The sequence below is a fragment of the Triturus cristatus genome, chromosome 7 (genome assembly GCF_964204655.1).
Source record: "Triturus cristatus chromosome 7, aTriCri1.1, whole genome shotgun sequence".
Taxonomy (NCBI): Eukaryota; Metazoa; Chordata; class Amphibia; order Caudata; family Salamandridae; genus Triturus; species Triturus cristatus.
Window position 1 is genome coordinate 514,268,701 of NC_140590.1, and position 23,162 is coordinate 514,291,862.

General features: G+C 44.8%; 1 protein-coding gene across 1 annotated transcript in view; it reads left to right on the plus strand.

Annotated features, from left to right (window-relative positions):
- Window positions 1–23,162, plus strand: part of LOC146809995 (uncharacterized) — a 370,052-nt gene that overhangs the window by 238,508 nt on the left and 108,382 nt on the right. Inside the window, exon 4 of the mRNA XM_085616871.1 lies at window positions 14,288–14,608. Coding sequence (XP_085472997.1) covers window positions 14,288–14,608 — 321 coding nt within the window. The remainder of the gene's footprint in view (window positions 1–14,287; window positions 14,609–23,162) is intronic.

The window sequence follows — 23,162 nt, forward strand, 5'->3', positions numbered from 1 at the left end:
AAATGCCAGCTTGCCCGCTGCCTTTTCAGTTGACACTCTGCTGATCTGCGTATGTTCACAGCGCCAGTGGCCTTGCTGTAGACACATGTGTGTGTGCATGATTTTAGCTTGTTATCTCACCCTATTGTCTTGTTTCCCAAACAAACAGCGACTTCTGCTGTTTGTGGAATAAGAAGAAGTTCCACATTGAGAAAGCAAGCACACTTGACCATTTTCAGGAAGGCAACTAACACTAAAGAGAGAGAAAGGGAGAGAACATGTCTTGTTGACTGGCCATCATTTTATCCTCCGCTGTGGCTCTGAGACGAATTGCCCTCACATTGCTATACAGTGCTATAATTTATTGGGCCCGATGCTGTCAGCATTTTGATGGTGGGAGCAATAATTTCAAGCAGCCTCCAGTAGACATGTCATGGACTCGTCCCGCATATATCAGTTGAAGGCAGGTGAACTGGCTCAAGATACCTTACTCAGAACAGGCTAATTGCATCCTACTTCTGGATAATGTAATATGTTGAACGTACTTCATGTTTTGGTGTGTATTTTATGCCTGTTGTCATGTTTTAATAGCTTTAGGTCAAGTACTTGTTTTAATGGGAGGTGGCGATGGTGCAACAAATATTGTATTGCCCCAGTCGAATGAAATGTTGCTTGAACAGCCTTTGTTATCATTATACAAGCATTACAACACATGGATTTCCATGGCTTGTAGTGCCCAAGGCCAACAGTTTAAACGACATCGCTGCACCAAAGCAACTTCCAGCATAGCTGAAGTATGCTGCACGAATATTGTTTTTCACTGAGTCTTATACAGCACTAACTTGACCCAAAGGTATCGGAGCTCTTTACAAGAGCAACAGTTGCATTACATGAGGACACATTCATTTTTTGTTAGGCTCTCGGAGATTAGGTGTTCCACCCTAGCCATTAGACCAACTCCTCTCCCCTTATTATTATTGGGAATGAATCATCATTTGTTGTGTGTGCGAGTTCACATTTGTACCAGTGTGTATTTTAAAACAGAGTGAGCATGTACCGATTGGGACTCCAAGATGTCGTATATTTTATAGGAGTTTATGGGTGGATTGGAATAAGTGTTAGAAATAGCAGGGACCATTAAAATGTGAAATGCAAGAGGCCTATGCCCAGGAGCACACATAGAGTCGCCGTCTCCTTTACAGCTTCTTCTGGACAGCAAACAAATGACGGCTAATGAAATGGTTTAATTAATATAAAATATATTGGTTATCATCATACTTCAGCTCCCCCACTTTATTACTACGTCTTTGCCACATAAAATCCCAAATGGACATTTCCTGACGTGGCTCGAATACACTTTACAAATCTCCCCTAAACCAAGTTTACAAAATGGTATTGGTACCCATAACTGTTGCTTTTAAACTGGCCTTTTGCTCATGCTCTGTTAATGGCTTATTGCCTCTTGAAAAGACATTCTTTCATGGTATATAGTGATTGGCCTGACACTACCCTTCGCCCATATGTAAATGATTCGTAAAGTGTATTTCAACCTTCACATATTAAGTATTTTTTACAACATTTATTATCACGTGTATTGCTGTCCCTCTTGTGATATTTCTGTGAAGTAGAACCTAATTTTGATGTTTCTTCGACTTGTAAATGTTTCTTTTGTATCAACAACAGAACTAGTTTCCTGTTCTCCTTTCTTTAAAGGTTGATATGGTGTGTTCACCGATTTGCTTAGGCCAACTAGAGTTGTTTTACATAGTTGCTTTTTCCTTTAAGTATAATTCCACATCTGAATTCTCAGGCCTCGCATACGTGTCTGAAACTGGCGGGATTTAGCAGTTCCTTGTGCATTATGTGAGGAGAACGAGAAATTTGCCAAAATGTTTCATGAAGATTTGGTAAAATTCGAGGGGTTTAAACCTTTGGGTGCCGATTCAGATCCTGTAAAACCCGGGTACGAACCGTCGGACGGAGCGTTTTCTCCGTCCGACTCATACCCGGAAAAAACACCTTACAAACCCGCAAGTACGATTCGTACAGAAACACCATTTCCGTACGATTCGGAAAAAACACCGACCGGCTAAAAGATACCCACAATTCAGATCCGGGACACCGCGTACGCGACATTCGCACAGAGTCAGGCAGCGTTTTACGGATCAGCAAATACGATTCGTACCCACAGCACTTCGCACGGCAACATTTTTACGGGACCCAAAAAGTGCCGGAAAAGCTAAGTACGCCGCGATGCACGACGAAAAGGGGGCCCGGTATGCACCGTACCCCATCCCTACACGTCTGCACCATACCCACAGCCCCCCCATGTACGTGCCGTACCCCCACCCCACCCCTGTAGGTACGGAGCATGCCCCCACCCCCGTAGGTACGGAGCGTACCCCCACCCCCGTAGGTATGGAGCATACCCCCACCCCACCCCCGTAGGTACGGAGCGTACCCACACCCCGTAGGTACAGAGCGTACCCCCACCCTCGTAGGTACGGAGCGTACCCCCACCCCACCCCCGTAGGTACGGAGCGTACCCACACCCCTGTAGGTACGGAGCATACCCACACCCTCGTAGGTACGGAGCGAACCCCCATCCCCGTAGGTACGGTGCGAACCCCCAGCGCTACGCGGGTGTGGGTACGCTCCGTACCTACGGGGGTGGGGGTACGCTCCGTACCTACGGGGGTGGGGGTATGCTCCGTACCTACGGGGGTGGGGGTATGCTCTGTACCTACGGGGGTGGGGTGGGGGTTCGGCACGTACATGGGGGGGCTGGGGGTACGGCGCGTACTTGGAGGGGGCTGGGGGCACGGCGCGTACTTGGGGGGGCTGGGGGTACGGCACGTACTTGGGGGGGTGGGCTGGGGGGCTGTTCGGCGTGTATGCGGGCACATGTTTGGACGTCTCCATGGTTGCCATGGGCGTTCGCTCCGTACGGTGTTTTTTCCATACGGTTGTGCATTCGGACGGACGGGACGGATCGTACTTGCGCGCTCGGACTTCAGTTTACCGATTCGTACGTAAAACTGTCCAGGGACGTGTTTGACACTTTTACGGACCCGAGGACGTGTCGGGGAATTTTCCCAATGCGATTCGTATGGATTTTTTAAAATACGAATCGTACTTGCCAGTTTGTACGGGACTTGTACGATTCGTACGTTAAAAAATCCGGATACGATTCGTACGGGGAATATTTTTAACGGATCGGAATCGCCACCTAAATGATATTGAAGTAATGTGTGATTTTTGTTAGGCATTATGTCTGGAATCATTCCATAGCTTACAGGGAAAACATAAAAGAAATATTAGATGACTTGTGTGGAAAGAAAATCATTGAGCCTACACATGGCTTCTCCAGCACATGGATCACAAGCTACCAGGACATACCAGTGTTGGAGTAGCTCGCTGCCTGGAGTTTGAAAGTATTCAATTGCCTGCCTATCTTCTAATGCTGCACTTGCAAACACTGTGAGACTGGGCTGTTTGTGCAAGAGCAGGATTCATCTCAGTGTTTTTTTAAATAACAAGAATTCAGCTGCTTCCTCATAAGAAACCTAAAAATTAATAAACGCCTCAGAGCACATTGTTTGTAAATCAGTAGCGGCTCCTGGAGGGAGTGCCGCGGGGCGGTGGGGCGGGACGGGGGAGGGGCAGGGTGGGGTGTAGTAAACTACGGAATACTGCCGAACCGAGGTAAGTACATAAATAAATAAATAAATAAAATGAATTTCATTGCGCAAGCTGCATCGCTGGCGATGCAGCTTGCGCAATGTAATTCACTTTATTTTTTATGTACTTACCTCTGTTCGGCCGTATGCCGTAGTTTACTACCCCTCATCCCTGCCCCTCCCACTCCCAGCAGCACTCCCTCCAGGATCTGCTACTGCCTCCAGGCCCAGTATGGAGGTCCTGTTAGTCATGCGGCCAGCCAGATGTGTTGATTCCCCCATTTCTTTCCTAGATTCTGGCAGCGTGTTTTCCTGCTCGGTTTGTGGGTTTTTTCAGCCACTTGTTCCTCACCTTTTGCTGTGAGTAGTAAAGGTCTGAACTCTCGCTTTTCTAGAATTTGTAACCCTAATATGATCACAAATAGGACCTTAAATGCGTACTTGATCAAAGTAAGATCACTTCCCAAAAATAAAATAGCAATTTGGAACATCTTACATTAAAATCACTAGGACATTATTGTGCTCTCTTGAACATGGCTCAAGCCCTGTTCAGGCCCAGACTTTGCATTCAATATTCCTGATGAATTCTCGATATCTCATTTAGATAGAGTAGGTAAAACAGGAGGTATCATCTAAGGACCATATTTACAAGCCCCTATCGCCACAGGAGCATCACATTTTTTGTGATGTTTCTGTGGCGATAGGGCTTCGCCTTATGTACAGGACAGCATTAAGCCACGTAACGTGGCTTACCGCTGCCTTGTAAATAATGCCCCCTTTCACGCTATGCTTAGAGTGAAAGGGGTGGGCAGTGGGTGTTGCGGTGAGCGTTCCAGCGCAACACCCATTGATTTTGACGCTGCCCCTATTTACAAGTGCAGCGTAAATAGGAGGCTGCGCCAAAATTAAGACAAGTGAAAACCTGGTCTTAACTTGGCGAAATGAGGAGAAATGCTTTATTTCTTCTCGTTTTTGCTTTTTCATGTGTGGAAAAAGCAAAATGACTTTGATTGTTAATGTTCAGGAAGGTGATCCTTCCTGCACATAAACAATCTTTAAAGAAATGACAGTCTATATCTTCCATGTGTGCTGCATTAAGCAGCCCACATAGAAGTGACAAAATGCCATTTCAAGATTGTTTACGTGCAGGAAGGGGGACCTTCCTGTACATAAACAATCTTCCCCTGCACGCAGACACAGTTGCACTATGGTGCATGGATGCCAGCGTTGGTGCTACACTGCTACAGTGTAGCGCCAGCGCAGGGGAAAACGCAAGGCTACACCATATTCTTGTAAATATAGTGCAGCCTTGTGTTTCTGAAGGGGTGGAGTGAGGCGTTAAGCTACAACGGCTAACGCCTCTCTCCACCACTTCTTTGTAAATATCCCCCATGTTCCTCTGTGTCAGCCAGTCCTTAGATCTAGCAAGTAGTGCTGAGGCTCTTTCTTTCACCATCAAAACTCAGATAACTTCTCATCCTCTGGAGCACTTATTTACCGTTCTCCCAATCCTGATGTTAAATTTCTGTCTTCTGCAATCATGCCCTTTTGTCTACAACATGACAACTTTTGGTGTTGGGTGATTGTAACTTACATGTAGATGAATAATGCTGTAAAGCTGCAGAACAGCTCATTGAAGCCCTGTCGGACCTCAACTTAGTTCAAAAGATAGAAAGGAGGACATATGCTTGACGTTATTTTCTCTAATATTCCGGCTTTACAGGTTGGTCCCTATGCCCTTTTAGAATAGTCAGACCGCTTTTTGGTTCCTTTTTAGCATAGAGCAACTCCTCACATCAGCTCCTAAAAAGCAGAAGTCATCTTCATACCACCTCTGGCACTCCATCTCTGATTCAACTCTTAACATGGTCTACTCACAAGTAGTGGTCAACCAATCTGCAGACATCGAATTAGTGGTCTCTTCCTCTTAGCTCAAGACCATTCTAGATGACATAATACCTTTGAGAGAGAATAAGAGTAGAAGGACGTCTACTTCTCCTGCTTGGTTTTCTGTCATGCTTAAAGTGGAAAAATCGAAATGCACAACATTAGGCAGGAAATAGCAGAGCAGTAGTTTTTGGAAGAAGACAAACTCGGGTATGAACTAACCCTCACAGTTCAGGAAATAGGTCAAAAAAGCCAAAACTTGTCTGTTTACAACACAAATTAATGAAGCCGAAAATGCACCTCGAACAATTTTTTTAATTGTTAGCTCTCTGTTAAACCCGTCTGTGCAAAATCAATCCTATCATCATCTCAGTCAGAGGTTTGTTAGTAATTTATAAGAATTGTTCAATAATAAAGTGTGCAACATCTACTCCAAATTCACTAATACTAAAGAAACTGGGTCGATGACACACCCACCTGTCACCCAAATGCTGAACCCTCAACTTTCGTCTTTTGAGAAGATCTCTATGAAGGACTCCTAGAGTACGATCTTAAAAGCCCACTCTGGCTCTCTGTTGAGCCTATGCCCACCACTTATTCTAAACAGGCATTTGCAATGCAATCGGTTTCGCCTTTGGGACCTTATATGTATTTAGCTACGCGGCACATAAGCCTGGGTGCTGAAACATCTACTGTTCTTTAACATGGAGGGAAAGTAAGCACCGAACTGTGTGACACAGCAGGTATGGGAACACATGGAGAGAAATATTGCCTTTCAGCAGGAAATGGTATTGCCCAAAGCTCTGTTTTTAATATAAAATCGGGCCTTCGGTGGTGATATCACTGCAAATACAAGATTTGAAAAAAATATTATTGTCTACAGGTGCTTGTGAAAGACAGTTTCTATGGACTGGAATCTAGAGAATGCTAAAGTGATTCTGGTATTTTACTTACCTCTGCTGGTCGTTTTCTATCAAGAAAGTTCAATAGAGGCAGTTGCCAGAGAAATTAAAAAAAGAAAGTCCCTCAGCAGAAAGCAATGCTGGTATTTTACTGACCTCTGCTGGTCATTTTCTATCAAGACAGTTGAATAGAGGCAGTTGAACAGAAACAAAAGTCCCTAAGCAGGAGTAGACAAGTACTAGGGCTGATCTCCAGAGCCCACAAGTATATAAAAGGTATATACTAAAGTATATACAAGAGATCTAAAATGTTCGACCTGAAAAAGGTATGTCAGTTCTTGGACCCACAGATCAACTCCCTCCAATTTCTCCCTTGAGTCTAGCACAGTGTCAGTGTTTTGGAAGGAAGGAAGGAAGCGTTGGTCCTTTCTCACCTACAAAAAACCCAACCTGGACTGCACATTCCCAGCCACCTATAGACCCATCTCTCTTCTCCCTGCTTGTGGTAAGATGCTGGAGTCCCAGGTTAAGCACCAGATTTCCAGTATCATTGAGGAGACTAACGTTTTGCACCCTTCACAATCCAACCACTGGGCGGGCTTCAGTACCGAGACTTCACTCTTAGAAATTACTGATTTTATTAAAACCTGACTCAACCTGGGCACAAATACCATTACAATTCAACTTGACCTATCAGCTGCTTTCGTCATGTTGTCACATGACATTCTACTGCAATGGCTGATGAATGCAGGAACTGTTGACACCATGTAAAAATGTTTAAAATCCTTTCGCTTCAACCAAAAGCAAGCAGTTCATCTCCCACCTTTTACCTTAGGTTACAGGGAGGGCAATTGTGGAGTACTACAGGGTTCACCTTGAGCCCAAGTCTCTTCAACATCTACATGGCTCGCTGTGCTGCCATTGTATAAACATTGGTGTTAGACTTGGCATCTTTTGGCTTGCTTCCCCTGTGTTATTGCTTTCTGACCCCCGGTTTTGACACTGTTTTGGCTGGTTTAGTGTCTCTGCACACTTTGTCACTGCTATTCAGTGTTAACGTGCAAGTGCGCCTGTTTTAAATTGTGTTGTGGATTGGTGTTTTCATCATTGGCATTTTTGATTTACTAGTAAGTACCTAGTACAGTGCACTGAGAGTGCCAGAGCCTACAACTCATATGCTACTTGTGGGCCTGTAGCACTGATTGTGCCACCCACAGAAGTAGTCCTGTAAAGGTGACTCAGACCTGCCACTGCAGAGCCGGCGTGCAGTTTGTAACTGCCAGGTCGATTTGGCCAGTGCACCCACTTGCCAGGCCCTTATCTTCTCTTTTCTTACATATAAGTCACCCCTAAGGTAGGCCCAAGGTACCCCTGGGGGCAGGGTGCTGTGTATGTTAAAGGTAAGACATGTGCTGCTGTGTGTGACATGTCTGGTAGTAAATTACAGTGCATTTCGTTTTTCACTATGGAATGGCTATCTGTCCTATAGGGTAGAATGGGAGTTTATTTATAACATCTTACAAATGTAACTTTCCATTGGGACAAGATTGGAACATAGATTTAGTATGCCTGGACTCAGAATGTAAAAATGCATCCTTTAGTAAAGATGAATTTTAAGTTCTGTGTTTGAAAATACCACTTTCAGACAGTAGGTATTTTCCTGCTTAGCCATTCTGTGTGCCTTTGTGGATTGACTGTCTGGCTTTGGAGTGACAGGGGCTTGGCATGTGCATTCTCTTCAGACAGCCACTGGAGGTTTGAGGTGTGTCCTGCCTTCCTGGATGAGTCAGGGCTCTGCTGAATAGACGTGGGCTGCATTTAGAGTAATGGGAGGATATTTCCCTTGCACCTGTATACGCCCTATCTGCTGTAGACAATGCTGTCTCCGCCTTCTCCTCGGAAGCTGGGCTAGAGAGGACCAAACTAGTTTGGACTAAGAACAGACACTCTTCCTGAGAGAACAAAGACATTTTGAGTATAAGTATTGGGGCCCAGACTCCAGAATTTTAGAATTCTTTTGGAACCAAGCAGACTGCTAAGAAGAAGAGGTGGAGAACCTGTGAGGAGGGACTACCACTCTGCTATGTGTTTGTCTGCGTTGACCTGCAGTGGCTGCTTCTGTCTTGGCTAGTGAAGGACTGGCCTGAACTTTCTCCAACTTCTTTTTGTGAGTTTCTCCAAGGGCTTGAGGTAGAGCTTGCCCCCTGTTCAAGAAGTCTCAGTAACAGCAAAGACTTTAAGTTCTTTTGCCATCAGCACTGGGGACTGTGTGCTTTGTGCTGCAATGAAAGAAAAAGCGATTCGACTCCGTCAATGACACTGCTGGCGACTCTGTGTCCTGAAGGCACCGCCGAGGTCACTGCAGCACTTTGTACCGCAACCCTGGTCTCACCGCTACTGAGCTGCTGCGTGCTCCACAACCTGTGGGCACCGCTCTCTACACTTACACAATTCACGCTGCCCTGGTAGCCCTGACAACGCCGACATCAATGCAGCTGCTTGCACCTAGTTCGAGGGCACCGCTAGTAAGTTACACAACACACCATCCCCATCGCGCCCTGCAGCCTTTGCCTACCGATGCCGGTGCCATCGACACCAGTTCGTCAGCCGACGACAGCGCTTCAGTAATGACACTGATGCTGTTTGCCCCATGACCTTCCAGCACTGCGACGAGCACCGTATCACTTCGTACCGCAGCCCTTGTCTCACCAACGCTGCTGGACGAGCGTCACCAAGCCACTGCCTGCACCGCGACCTGACGGAACCGCACCGCTGCACTTAGCTCCACAGCCCCGGCGCTCCCGACTTCAATCGCGGGGAGTTCAATCTGCAACGTCTGTGACTTCAAGGGCCCGACGACTCCTGTACCAACATCCAGAACCGACGTCTGCGGACGCTGACTCTTTGGGGCTTATTGAGAGTCCGCCAACGCCCTTCATTTCTAAAAGGTACTGTTTTGCAGGTCTCCCCAACAACGTAACTGGTCCGCGATGCCGCAGTCAGCCAGAACTGTTTGGATTTGTTGTTTACGACGCATTGATAGCCCCAGAATTGATATCCCCAGACGGAGCTATCAACTTCAAGGAACTCCATTTTAAGTTTTTTTTGATTATTGAAGACTTATGAGAACTGATTGGTGGATATTTATCATTTTTGGTCTTGTTTTGGATATATAAAAATATCAGATATTTTTTTTAACTGAGTGGTGTCCTTTTCTAGTGCTTTCACTGTATTATAGTTGGTTATGTGCAAATGCTTTACACACCTTTTCTGAAATATTCCTGACTGCTCGTGCAAAGCTACCAAGGGGGTGAGCAGAGGTTATTTAGGAGTGTAACTCCCATATCCTGACTAGAAGGAAGGGTGCCTACTTGGACTAAGGTGCAAACCCTTGCCAACTAAAGTCTCCCATTTCTAACAATGGGGCTTCAATGTGGTGTCCTATGCTGTTGACCCCTGTTGATGTTTGCTTTCAAACATTTGGAAGCCTCAGTCTCAGAGAATTTTGAGGGCTATCTACAGTGGCAGAGTGGATACATAAAAGCTGTCTGGTTAAACTCAGCAAATTCATATAATCAAATCTTTTGTTCCACACCCATATTGGGTCTGTCTTATCTTTGGCCTCCAGTACTGGGCAATTCTCCAGCACCTTCCACTATGCCAAAGATTTGGGGGTTAACTAGACAATGCATTATCCTTTAAGCCATGCTTCAGTACTACCACAGGAGTCTGCTTTTGACCGCTGAAAATGTCTAAGAAAGATACTCAAATTACTGCTGGTCCTCGCCAGAAAATTCCTCATCCACTCTTTAATTACATCATGGCTCGATTAACGCAGCAGCCTGACTGGTTTTGAACATTCCATAATGGCAGTCCATACGAAATGGCTTGAAAATCATTAATTTGCTCCCTATTAATTAAAGAATAAAATGTAATGCATTGACGATAATGTTTAGGGCCACCCAAATGAAAGGCCTGATGTACATTTGTGATAATCTCAAAAGACATCATCCTCGCAGAGCAATCCCCTCAGTCAATTACAATTTGCTATGAATCCCTAAGATCAAGAAAGCAAGAGCTGGAGGGCGCTCCTTTTCCTACCAAGCCCCATTGCTTTGGAACCTTCGGATCTCAACTTCAGAGGATTCTTTTAAAACTCTTCTGAAGACCCACCTTATCTGAGAGACATAATTTGGGATGGTTTTCATATTTCCTTAGGCTTTCCTTTCTGCGACCTACTATTGCCCAGCACAGGGACACTCCTTTTGGAGCAGCTGTTGCGCTTTATAAATTGTATTTATTCATCCATTACTAATCTCCTTGAAGTGGTGTATACTCTTACGGGTTCAACTATGTTTTCTTCTGTTGATCTCAGAAGTGCATGCCACTTCATAGAAATTGAGTTATATGAATCATCGAAACATGTGCACTCATGGTATTGTTTAATTTCATTTTTAAGGTGTTACTCTTTCCTGTGTACTCGTATTTAAAATCGTATTAATATTCTGTTCCAGAGCATTCCATCTTTATTGCAACTGACACAATGATCTTGTTTTTTTTCTCGTGTCAACCTTCACACTACATTCTTTGACCTAAGCCTTGACTACTAGTGAGAGACTTTGGAGGTCAGTTTTCTCTGTCAGACCAAATACCCAGCATACTGGGTAAGCCTTAAGCACTGGCGTAACACAGCTGCAGGGGGCGCCCTCAGCACAGTACTCAGGCCTGAGAGTTCAAATTAATTCCGGAGCAGGGGTCCCTCATGTACCTTGCAGGGTGGGCCCTCAACTTTCGTTACACCACTGCCTTAAGGGGTCCTTAGATTCCTGGAGATGTTGAAGGTCTGCTACCTGTTTCTTCAGTTTGCAGGCTCTAAAACAAAGTATTGTTGTTTTCTGCTGTTGAGCTTTCTCACAGCAGATTTCTCTGGAACTAGGAAAAGAAAAACATGGTAAATTGGTAAATATTTGATGCACATGATCAGAAATAGGCTCCTACACCTATAAATTAGCTGGAAAACACCACAGCCTTGTTGCATTGTTAAGGGTTCTGGGAAACTATTCAAGATCATGTTCTTCAGGTGGTGTTTTAAATATTTGCATTGCACAATTCTTACAACTTGAGGTACAGGTAGATTCAGGGATGAACACGTGGAAAAGGTCATTAGAAGGTCAGTATGATAAGGGAAGCTGTAGAATCCTGTTCCTGGGGCACTGAAGTTGTAGAGGGCGTTCCTGGTAAAGGTAGGTTAGGTTTTAGTCCAGATCGAGGGAAGGAGTTGACAGGAACATACAGTAGAGTCTAGGACGTAAGAGCTTCGTTTTCTCTTTGTTGCCTGAATGAATTACACAATTCTGCTGCCTGCCTTTCTTATTGCTCTCACTGCTCTCCCTTTACTGGCTTCTGGAAGTCTTCATGAGCAAATGTAGGTTAGATTATTTCCACCACAGAAGAATGTTTTGGTGAAACTGAATCAACTTTCACCTTCTTGTAAAGGCTGGGTTGTGATACCCAAGCTTAAGTCTGGGCTACAATGGTCCCTTCAAGTACATGCTTGAACTCTTGTTTTCAAGAACATCTTTTTTTTCCCCAAATGTATTACATCATTTGATTTTGATTATGAGGAACGCTGTGGTACCCATGACACTAATGAAAGGACAGATGTTTGCAAAAAGTAATATTAACATTGGAATCAGTTAGTTTAATTTACCTTATCAACCACAGAATTGAACCTTTGTCGACTTCCGATGACTTTATTGACAGGTTGACATGGTGGTTACAGTAAAAGTAGTTGTATAATGTCGGTCATTATACTGAAACAACTTGAGATTGTTCTTTGTCCTGGGATAATTGTTCATAACTTTTGGCTGAAGCAGGGATGCATCATTTCCTCTTTTCTCTTTAAGAGTTGAAGAAGAAATCAGTGTTCGCATCAGTAGGCAAGAAGCTTACACACACCCAATGTAAGGAGGCGTTATCCGCAGCTGGCAGTAGTAATAAATGGAAAGTTGATGGAGTTGGCCCAGAGATGGTTAAATGAATTATTATCCAGTGATTGGAATTTAGTAATAGACTATCGTGAAGGGCACTGTTGCTGTGTGAACGTAGGTTGGACGATAGAGCATTAAAAATGACATATGAGGGCCAAGTTATATCATTGTTGGCTTACGGGTGTCTCTCAGATGGTTATTTTGGGAGATACATCGAACTGCAGATTGACAGTGGCAACGTGCACTTTGTCTACTCAGCGGTTTTCCAGCGAAACACACAAGATGATGGACGGAATGTTGCACATTGGCAAAACATTCACCCCCAGTCACAGATCTGGGTTTAATCCATCCTTATTTTGCTCACCAGGCCATCCCAGTTCAGACTTGGCCATATGCAAATCAGTCTTGACCCTGTGCCTCATGGGTCAAGACCACAATGATGCAGGATCATTTCAATCTATAGTTTGTTCCTATTCACGAGCTTGAGGAATCACTGATAAGTGTTTTGCAAATCAGCTCTTGCGAAGTAGTTTTGTCAGCCGGCTTTAATGCCGTTGTAGTTAGGTACATGTTTGTGGGAATAAATAGCCTTGAAGCTCCATTTTAGACTACAAAAGTAGCAGATGTTAAAACCTTAACCAGCATTAGATTAAGGCCTTAACTAACCTGGCTGTTCACACAAAATGGCAAAGTAAGAACAAATACAAAAGTGCGGCCCCTGTATTCAAGGAAAGGGGCACATCCATGATCTTTTGCGTTAATCCTTGTTCTGCGAATGATGCGGTTCTCATAGAGGAAGCTTACTCAGGTGACGTGATTTGAGAAGAACTTTTCATTTCATTACTTCGTATTATTTCTTACTCGGAGTAAGTTACTCCGTTTCTGTGTATTTCATTGTTGAATTCACAAAACTGCGTAGTATGCAGTGTGTCCATTTGTATATTTGTCAGAGATGTTCTATTTATATTTCAATGTGTGTACACTGTAAACAGCGATATATTAAATCATCTTTTTTATTGATTGGAATTCTGAACTGTAAATATATATATTTTAAAAGGTAAAAAGTACTTTGAATTGGATTTTAACATTTGTTATTAACGGAATGACTACCACAGGGTTTGGAAGTGTGTAAAATAAACTCCTTACATTTAGTATAATTTCTGACCCACAATGTTCTTCTTTTCATCTACTTCCAGTTGGAAGTCATGTGACCGTGGGAATTTATTTAGCTCCCCTTTCTATGTAGAAAAAAAGGGAAATCCAAGAATATCTATGTGAATTTCGGTTACTCTTCTTTTTCTCCCCTTGCCTAACCGGATGAGAATTACAAGGAAGCGTGGTACTACTTTCACTACAACACTCCCCAATCCCAGCTCATAATATCTCACCTAAAAATTGAACAGTGTTAACGTTTTGCTATCTTCGCCCAATATAAACTGCAAAAAACGGTGCAGGTATGTGTTATGTTCTCGCCATTGCCCCATAAGTCCATAAACCTACAAAATATTTGTGATTGCTCACGAGCATTTATGGGTGGAGTTGTCTATGAATTCACACAAATCCACCATTGGTACATTTGTGAATATGGAACTGTTACTTTACTGTGAGCCATACACCTAAAATAATTTGCTACCCTCTCAGTTATGTCACATCAGCATCGAATCATGAGCAGGGCAGTAGCAGGCTGCCCTGCCTTGCGCATCACACCCAGGACTGCTTCAGGCTGGTTCAGTTAAATGGATACCTTCACTTGAGGGCAGTGGCATGTTGCTGGGCCGCGATAGAGCTCCCCAACTCACAATGAAGCATGACTTGGCACCCATGTTCAATGCATCCTTCTCTCCTTCAGATCAATTCGGTGAATCGAGAAACTGTGGAACGATCAGCAAAAAATGTGGCACACATGCAGAGATATCGTGCAACGCAACCAGTAACCTTACATGGGCAACAGTGGCAGGACCTTACAACACAAACACCAGCAAAAACAACTCATGTAAGAACTTTGTGCCGCCCACAAGCCAGGATGGAAGACTACAGCTCACCTGGAGTGGAAGCACAGCAAAGCTACTCATCAACCGCGTTCAGCACAGTGATGCAGGAACCTATTGCTTCTATCTCAAACATAAAGACTCCGCTGGTGCTCCCTACAAAGCAGATCTCCAAATCGAAGGTAAGATCCAGTCTGATTTCAGTATACGTAGTGCTAATAGTCATGTACATTCTTTTGCACACATCTTTGCTATTGTGGCACATGTTTCATGTTAATTATTATTTGTGCTAATTGTTTGACATGTTCCTATTGATCAAGATGAATGGAAGTTTCATTTTGGATGTGGTGTTGGCCTCAATAAGCACAAGACCAACCTATAATCAGTGTTTTGCACTTTATTGCGGTATTTCAAGAACGAGGATTGATTGTGGTTGAGTCCACTGTCTTTAGCATGTGTAGGTCAAACCATTTTCTCGATGAAGGTGATGGTGGAAGCATAGTGGTCAGAATGGAGCCCGATAGAGTCACTACGGTCTCACCTGTAGTGACCGTAGGAGGCCTTGAAAAAACAAATTTTTCCCTTTTCATTAAGGGTGCCCTGATCTGACTCTATCTGCTATGTGCACGTCTGCATGGAAACTGTCTCTACTCTTCATTATAGTTTTTTGTTCAGCTGTTTTAGCTGTATGTTATAGTTGTTATTATCATAACCGTACTTTTGACTGCTTATTAATAACAACAGTAGACCTACTTAATTCGTTACGAAACTAATACTTCACGGCATAATAATGGTGGTTGTAAAAAAATAAATGTTTGTAAAATTAATAATAATGTTACTGTAATATTAATTATGGTAGTAAATATCACTGCTGCTATTACTACTACAAGAGTATTATCAGTAATGGAAAACAATGATACTACTACTACTACTAATAACAGTTGTCGGAATTGACATAAAGTCAGTTGTATTTAAAAAAAATTATTTTAATGAGTTTTATATAGCACAAACTTGACCCGGTATCGGGTATCAGAGCTCTTTACATACCACCAGTTGCGTTACATGAGGACACATTCATTTTTGTTAGGCACAGGGAGATTAAGTGATTTGCCCAGAATCACAGGATGTTCAGCGTCATTGCCAAGACTCAAACCCAGTTCCCCAGATTCGAGGTCAACTGCCCTAGCCGTTAGGCCAACTCCTCTCCTCTCCCCTAATTCATCGTATTAACCATTAAATCTTCCCAAGATCGGAAGTGCATTAATCAAAGCAGTAATACATAATGCTGCCTGTCTCATTACTGATTCTCATCGCATCACTTTCGTCACAATATTCATATTTTGAGAGAGACGCTATTAGAAATAGAGAAAGACAGAAAGAAAAACCAGGGCTAGACAAAGAGAGAAGTAGACAGGGCGAGACAGAGAGTGAAAGAGAGAAAGAAAGCTAGCGACAGAAAATCGGGAATACATTGAAAGAGAGAGAGAAAAAGCAATAGAGAGAGAGAGAGAGAGAGAGACAGCGGCAGGAAGAGACTGAGGAAGAAAAGTAGAGAACTATACAGAGGCACGGCAATCCAGATTAACGAGAGAAAGGGAGAGAAAGACGGGCGAAAAAAAAGTCAATAACAGGAAGTGACTTAGAAAGACAAAGAGAGACACAGATGGACAAAGAAAGATAATTAGAAAGAAAAGCAAAGGCTGATGGAGAAATCAATGGATAGATAGAGAAAGCTAGGTAGATACATTCAGAAATAGGGAAAGGGGAAGAGACAGCTAGGGAAAGAAAAGTGCTAGAGGGAGAGAGCAAGACAATAATAAATAATGACAGGAAAAGGCAAGTGGAGGGAGAGACAATGAGAAACAGAGATGATCAGTGAAATCGAAAAAGACATTGAGAGACAGAAACATCTAGAAATTCTGAAATAGAGGCAGGGAGTGTCAAAGAGAGAGATAGCTTCTTAGATATAGGTAGAAAGACAAAGAGAGATATCTATCTATCTAGCTAGCAATATTTCTATCTCATTTTGTCTCGATTTGTATGTCTGTCTTTGTTTCTCTCTAGTTGTTTTACTTTCTGTCCATTTCTCAGTTCCTCTGAGCCCCCCTATTCCACTCTCAGTTGCTTCGTTATTTTTGTTTGATGGCTTTCTTTCTTTTGCTTGTATTTCTCCCTCTCCAATCAGGGTTTCTTTACCATGTTTTTGCTTTGAGTCCTACCACTGCTCATATACAAGGAACTACTGTTTCCATTTTATTTCAGATTTCCATGCGAGGACACATGTTTTCTTGCTCTCTCCCCCATGTCCTGCTGCCCCTGTTCTTACTTGTTGTTACGTGTTCCTCCCTTCATCTCGCTCGTCCACTGCTTACCCTACCCGTCCCTGCTTTGTTTGTTTTTTGTTTGCTATTTATGTTCCTACATGCCCCAGACCAAAGGCACCTTCGTTGCTCCCAGGGCCACTCCCTATTATACGTCCCATCCTGGCATCTCCCCTACACGATCTGTGGAAGTCATTTAAAAAACAAGCATTTGAAGTGCATAAACACACACTTTACAATTATAGTCCTAGTTTTTGAGAAGCAAGGCTGGCAGTACCTGCCCCTTTTTTACTGCCAGCCTTGCTTCTTGCAAGCAAGGACTATAAGTACAAAGAACGTATTTACGCACCGCTTGCAGGTTTTCAAAACATCTAAATAAAAGGCATTGTAATTTACAATGCAAATAGCTCAAACTTTTGCAAATGCGAGACCTATTGCAGTAGTGTGTCCTGTGTTTTTTTCCGGAAAAAGAGACTGAATCATTTGTTACAAGTGTTATAGTGTCGCCAGTTCTTTCCTGTGAAGAGATGCGATCAGGTTTCCTAAAACTGACTGTGGGCTGTATAGTGAATAGCTTTTAAACAGTTTGAAGTTCTGTGAATCAACATATGTTGAAGTGATGCCAATAGTAAATTACTGTCTGAGACTTTGAAAAGAAGAAGCTATGTGCTTTAAAAAAGTAGTTGTGTTACATCCTAATACCAGACGTGCTTGTTTGCGATGTAAATGTAGTGGGGGAAACAGTATTATGCATCATGTAAAGAACGAACGATCTGTAAAAGCGAGCAGCTATTTGAACGTTTTAAATATAAAGTAGTAAGCAGCTACAGGCAGGGTAGAGTACTGATGCAAAAACAACAATTGATGGACAGAATGCAGAACAATGTCATACATTCACCCCAGTACAGAGATCTGGGCCTAAATCCATCGTTTTTTTGCTCACCATGCCATTCCAGTTTGAACCCAGCCATATGCAAATCAGTCTTGACCCTGTGCCCCATGGGAACAGTCCAGCCCGAACTGCCAAGCCAGGTCCTCCCTGGACTGGAAACAAGCATCCTAGGACCGGTTTCGGGCTTTCAGCCCTCATCAGCCAGGATAGCTTGATTCCAGTGGCATGGAGAGCAAGGGACTCATGTCTGAGCATACCCTTCCCACTCGGGGTGACAAATGCAAAAACAACAATTGATGGACAGAATGCAGAACAATGTCATACATTCACCCCAGTACAGAGATCTGGGCCTAAATCCATCGTTTTTTTGCTCACCATGCCATTCCAGTTTGAACCCAGCCATATGCAAATCAGTCTTGACCCTGTGCCCCATGGGAACAGTCCAGCCCGAACTGCCAAGCCAGGTCCTCCCTGGACTGGAAACAAGCATCCTAGGACCGGTTTCGGGCTTTCAGCCCTCATCAGCCAGGATAGCTTGATTCCAGTGGCATGGAGAGCAAGGGACTCACGTCTGAGCATACCCTTCCCACTCGGGGTGACAAATGCAAAAACAACAATTGATGGACAGAATGCAGAACAATGTCATACATTCACCCCAGTACAGAGATGTGGGCCTAAATCCATCGTTTTTTTGCTCACCATGCCATTCCAGTTTGAACCCAGCCATATGCAAATCAGTCTTGACCCTGTGCCCCATGGGAACAGTCCAGCCCGAACTGCCAAGCCAGGTCCTCCCTGGACTGGAAACAAGCATCCTAGGACCGGTTTCGGGCTTTCAGCCCTCATCAGCCAGGATAGCTTGATTCCAGTGGCATGGAGAGCAAGGGACTCACGTCTGAGCATACCCTTCCCAATCGGGGTGACAAATGCAAAAACAACAATTGATGGACAGAATGCAGAACAATGTCATACATTCACCCCAGTACAGAGATCTGGGCCTAAATCCATCGTTTTTTTGCTCACCATGCCATTCCAGTTTGAACCCAGCCATATGCAAATCAGTCTTGACCCTGTGCCCCATGGGAACAGTCCAGCCCGAACTGCCAAGCCAGGTCCTCCCTGGACTGGAAACAAGCATCCTAGGACCGGTTTCGGGCTTTCAGCCCTCATCAGCCAGGATAGCTTGATTCCAGTGGCATGGAGAGCAAGGGACTCACGTCTGAGCATACCCTTCCCACTCGGGGTGACAAATGCAAAAACAACAATTGATGGACAGAATGCAGAACAATGTCATACATTCACCCCAGTACAGAGATCTGGGCCTAAATCCATCGTTTTTTTGCTCACCATGCCATTCCAGTTTGAACCCAGCCATATGCAAATCAGTCTTGACCCTGTGCCCCATGGGAACAGTCCAGCTCGAACTGCCAAGCCAGGTCCTCCCTGGACTGGAAACAAGCATCCTAGGACCGGTTTCGGGCTTTCAGCCCTCATCAGCCAGGATAGCTTGATTCCAGTGGCATGGAGAGCAAGGGACTCACGTCTGAGCATACCCTTCCCACTCGGGGTGACAAATGCAAAAACAACAATTGATGGACAGAATGCAGAACAATGTCATACATTCACCCCAGTACAGAGATCTGGGCCTAAATCCATCGTTTTTTTGCTCACCATGCCATTCCAGTTCGAACCCAGCCATATGCAAATCAGTCTTGACCCTGTGCCCCATGGGAACAGTCCAGCCCGAACTGCCAAGCCAGGTTCTCCCTGGACTGGAAACAAGCATCCTAGGACCGGTTTCGGGCTTTCAGCCCTCATCAGCCAGGATAGGTTGATTCCAGTGGCATGGAGAGCAAGGGACTCACGTCTGAGCATACCCTTCCCACTCGGGGTGACAAATGCAAAAACAACAATTGATGGACAGAATGCAGAACAATGTCATACATTCACCCCAGTACAGAGATCTGGGCCTAAATCCATCGTTTTTTTGCTCACCATGCCATTCCAGTTTGAACCCAGCCATATGCAAATCAGTCTGTGAAGAGATGCGATCAGGTTTCCTAAAACTGACTGCGGGCTGTATAGTGAATAGCTTTTAAACAGTTTGAAGTTCTGTGAATCAACATATGTTGAAGTGATGCCAATAGTAAATTACTGTCTGAGACTTTGTAAAGAAGGAGCTATGTGGTTTAAAAAAGTAGTTGTGTTACATCCTAATACCAGACGTGCTTGTTTGCGATGTAAATGTAGTGGGGGGAAACAGTATTATATCATGTAAAGAACGAACGATCTGCAAAAGCGAGCAGCTATTTGAACGTTTTAAATATAAAGTAGTAAGCAGCTACAGGCAGGGTAGAGTACTGCACAGACTCATTTTAAATATGTCTTCAAATATAATTTGTGAATAGGCAGAAGTGTTTATAGATGCACTTTTTCCAAAATAACCCCTAGACTGCGAGTCCTCCGCAAACAACGTGTGCAGGCCCTCCGTGTTATGCTGATGACAAAAGAGCTGCTTCCGCGACCGTTTTAACATGGAAAGAGACCACCAGTTTAACGCTGTATTGTATCCAAAATTTGTAAAAGGAGCTTGTCTTTTTATAATTTTTTGCTGCTGCCTTATGTGAGTATTGTACTGCAGCTGGGTACCACGCTTAAAATATGTGCTGAGAGAAATTGATGAAGTTAAGAAAGTTTACTATAAAGAAACAAATATAGCTGTTTATGTTGGTGTAAACAAATGTGCTGAAATATGTAGAAGTGCCTGACAATATTTTAAACATAAAGTGGGAAGCAGTTATGGGAAGGGTGGAATACCGCACAGAGTAATTTCTCTTATGGTTTTAGATATAATGTGCAAACGTCCAAAAGTATATGTAGATGCGCATTCCCGAAAAAACCGAGAGAGAGCGAGTCCTGCATAAACAATGTGCCCTCACCCTTTGTGTTATGTAGATTTCAAGACCGCCACTTCTGATGGACAGAGAACCCCAATGTCCATTTGTGCACGCTTGTGCACATTTGCACGTGTTTATGTTTATCAATCTTTTTTTATGTTACTTTTTAGGTCTCGCCTAGCGTTGCAGCACGAATGTGCTGCCATCGCTTTGCGAGGCATGCAGTATACACTATAGTGGGGAAGCTTCGTGGAAGCTCTGCCCACTCTCCACCCATTTTTCTTATTGGCTTATTTCCTCAATGTAGACTTCCCATAGGTTTTATGCTTCTTAGTCCCGCCTCATGACGATCGTGTCGTCATTTGTATCCTGCCACGGCTATTGGCCCCTTTACTTCAGGCACTATTTTGTTCCCCTACCGGCCCCCCTCTCCCGTAGTCCGTCCTTCGCGGCCCCTCCCACCCGCACGTGCACTTTTTTGGTGTGCACATAGCAAAGTTTCTGCCCCTGGAGTATTGTCGCAGAACAAACAGGGACGCGTAGGCAGTCCCTGCCTTTCCATTTGCAGCGCCATGCTGTCTTCGGCATTGCGCGCACTTTACAGTGCCCCTGGGGCACAAGCAGGGACGTACTAGAGTGCTTCTCTAACAGAACGCACTCTGCGGTCCCCCCGGGGCACAAGCAGGCATCCACTTCGGTGTGCCGTTCTTGCTGCGAAACCCGGACCAGTCTTGCACCGCTGAAGGAGTTCGTGGTTGCCGTGGGCTGGGAGTAGCAGCCGCAGGGCCCCCCAGCAGGTGAGTGCACAGCCCTTTACTACCCACACAGTGTGGCAGTAACATTACTAAGAATACCACACACTGACCGGTCTCTCTCAGAGTATAAACTCAGTGTGGTACTCCTTTCACCCAACTCAGACCCACTCACAGACCTATCAGTTATGAAGAAACCCAGGGCACTGACATTCCCAACTCACGGTAATATGGATGTAAGTCTGCCATTGTGGCCTAGGCTTACGCAAAATATAAGTACCTCATGTTACCTTCCCTACTTGAAGTCAGGCGCAGATGGGGGGGATTCAAAACATACAGATTACAAATAGAAAAGCATCCCATTCGTTAAATGAGACGTTAATAAAAAGTGCACATTAGCACAACCTGTCGGGTTCACGGCGTTTGCCGTTTTCCGACATCCCGCTAAGCACACACAATACTGCCGGGATTCTCACTTCCGGGTGGAAGCTGAGTCCCGGTCTAGTCTTCTGCTGCCAACTGCGGGTCACAGAAGCACTTCCGGGGGAAACGATGCGTTTCCCGCCGGCTCCGTGCTTCGAAATCTTCTGAGGCTTCAGCTGCGTAGGAGTGTTTCTGGTTCCCGCCGTTACGAAGGTAACTGTTGTTCTGGTGTTAATCCCGCAGGAGCGCTCTCCTACTCGTATTGGTATTCCGCGCTGGAGCGCTACATCTCCTGCTACATTTGGGCTTCGCGCAGGAGTGCCGTACTTTGTTTTCCTTTAAGGGCAGCGCAGGAGCGCTTTAATCTTGGTTCCGTGAGGGCAGCGCAGGAGCGCCTTCATCTTGTTTCTTTTGGGGGCAGCGCAGGAGCGCCTTCATCTTGTTTCTTGTGGGGGCAGCGCAGGAGCGCTTTACTCTTGGTTCCTTGGGGGTCAGCGCAGGAGCGCCTTAATTTGTTCCATTTGGGGAGCCGCCTAGGAGCGCTATTCATTGGTTGCAGTTAGTGCTTATGTAGAAGCACTGTTTCTAACTCTTACCGCGCAGGAGCGCTATTCCTTGGTTGCAGTTAGTGCTTATGCAGAAGCACTGTTACTAACTTTTATCGCTTGTTCTCTAAAACCTTACGCAGGAGAGATTCTCCTGGGTTATTGGATTCTGGTTGGGACTACACGGATGGCTGAAGACCGTGTGATACAGAAGCACTGGTGAGTCCCGGCAGAAGAACGTTTGTGTGTGTTTTAGGGATATTTAATAGACAAGCGTGGGGTTTGCTTACCAATCGGGTTATTGTTTTGTTTTTCAGTTGCCCCGGGAAGTCCTGCAAGCTCCATTCCACTCACCACTGCTCTACGTCCTTTATTGGCTCCTATCCTTGCGTCCATCTCATCCCTGTTGGGTTCTAGGTCCAAGGGGGTCAGGTGGGTACAGGGGCGGGCCCTCTTGTCGTCTCTGCGGAATTGCTTCACAAGCAAAGGTAAGTCTTGTGGGGCACATGACAGAATTCGAAGCCCACGTTTACTATTCCACCCAGACGACATGGGCGACCCGGAGGTCACCTTGCAGGACATAGCAGTCATGCTGGCTGCCATGCAAGCCGAGAACCTTAGTCTACGCCATGATGTATCCTCCTTCCAGAGCCACATGGCATCCGGGGTAGCCGGCCCTTGGGGAACTACCCCTAGCCCCAGAGTCATCCAAGAAGGGTTGTTGCAACCGCCTACTTTCACCTTTGGGGGGCCCTCCACTACTACAAATCAGAGCTCCGCCATACAAGTCGTCACACCCCATCCTGTACAACTGGCACCGCCTGAACGCTTCTACGGCGACAGTACTAAGTGTGGGATATTAATCCATCAATGTCACCTGCATTTCATGGCCAGAAACGCGGCCTT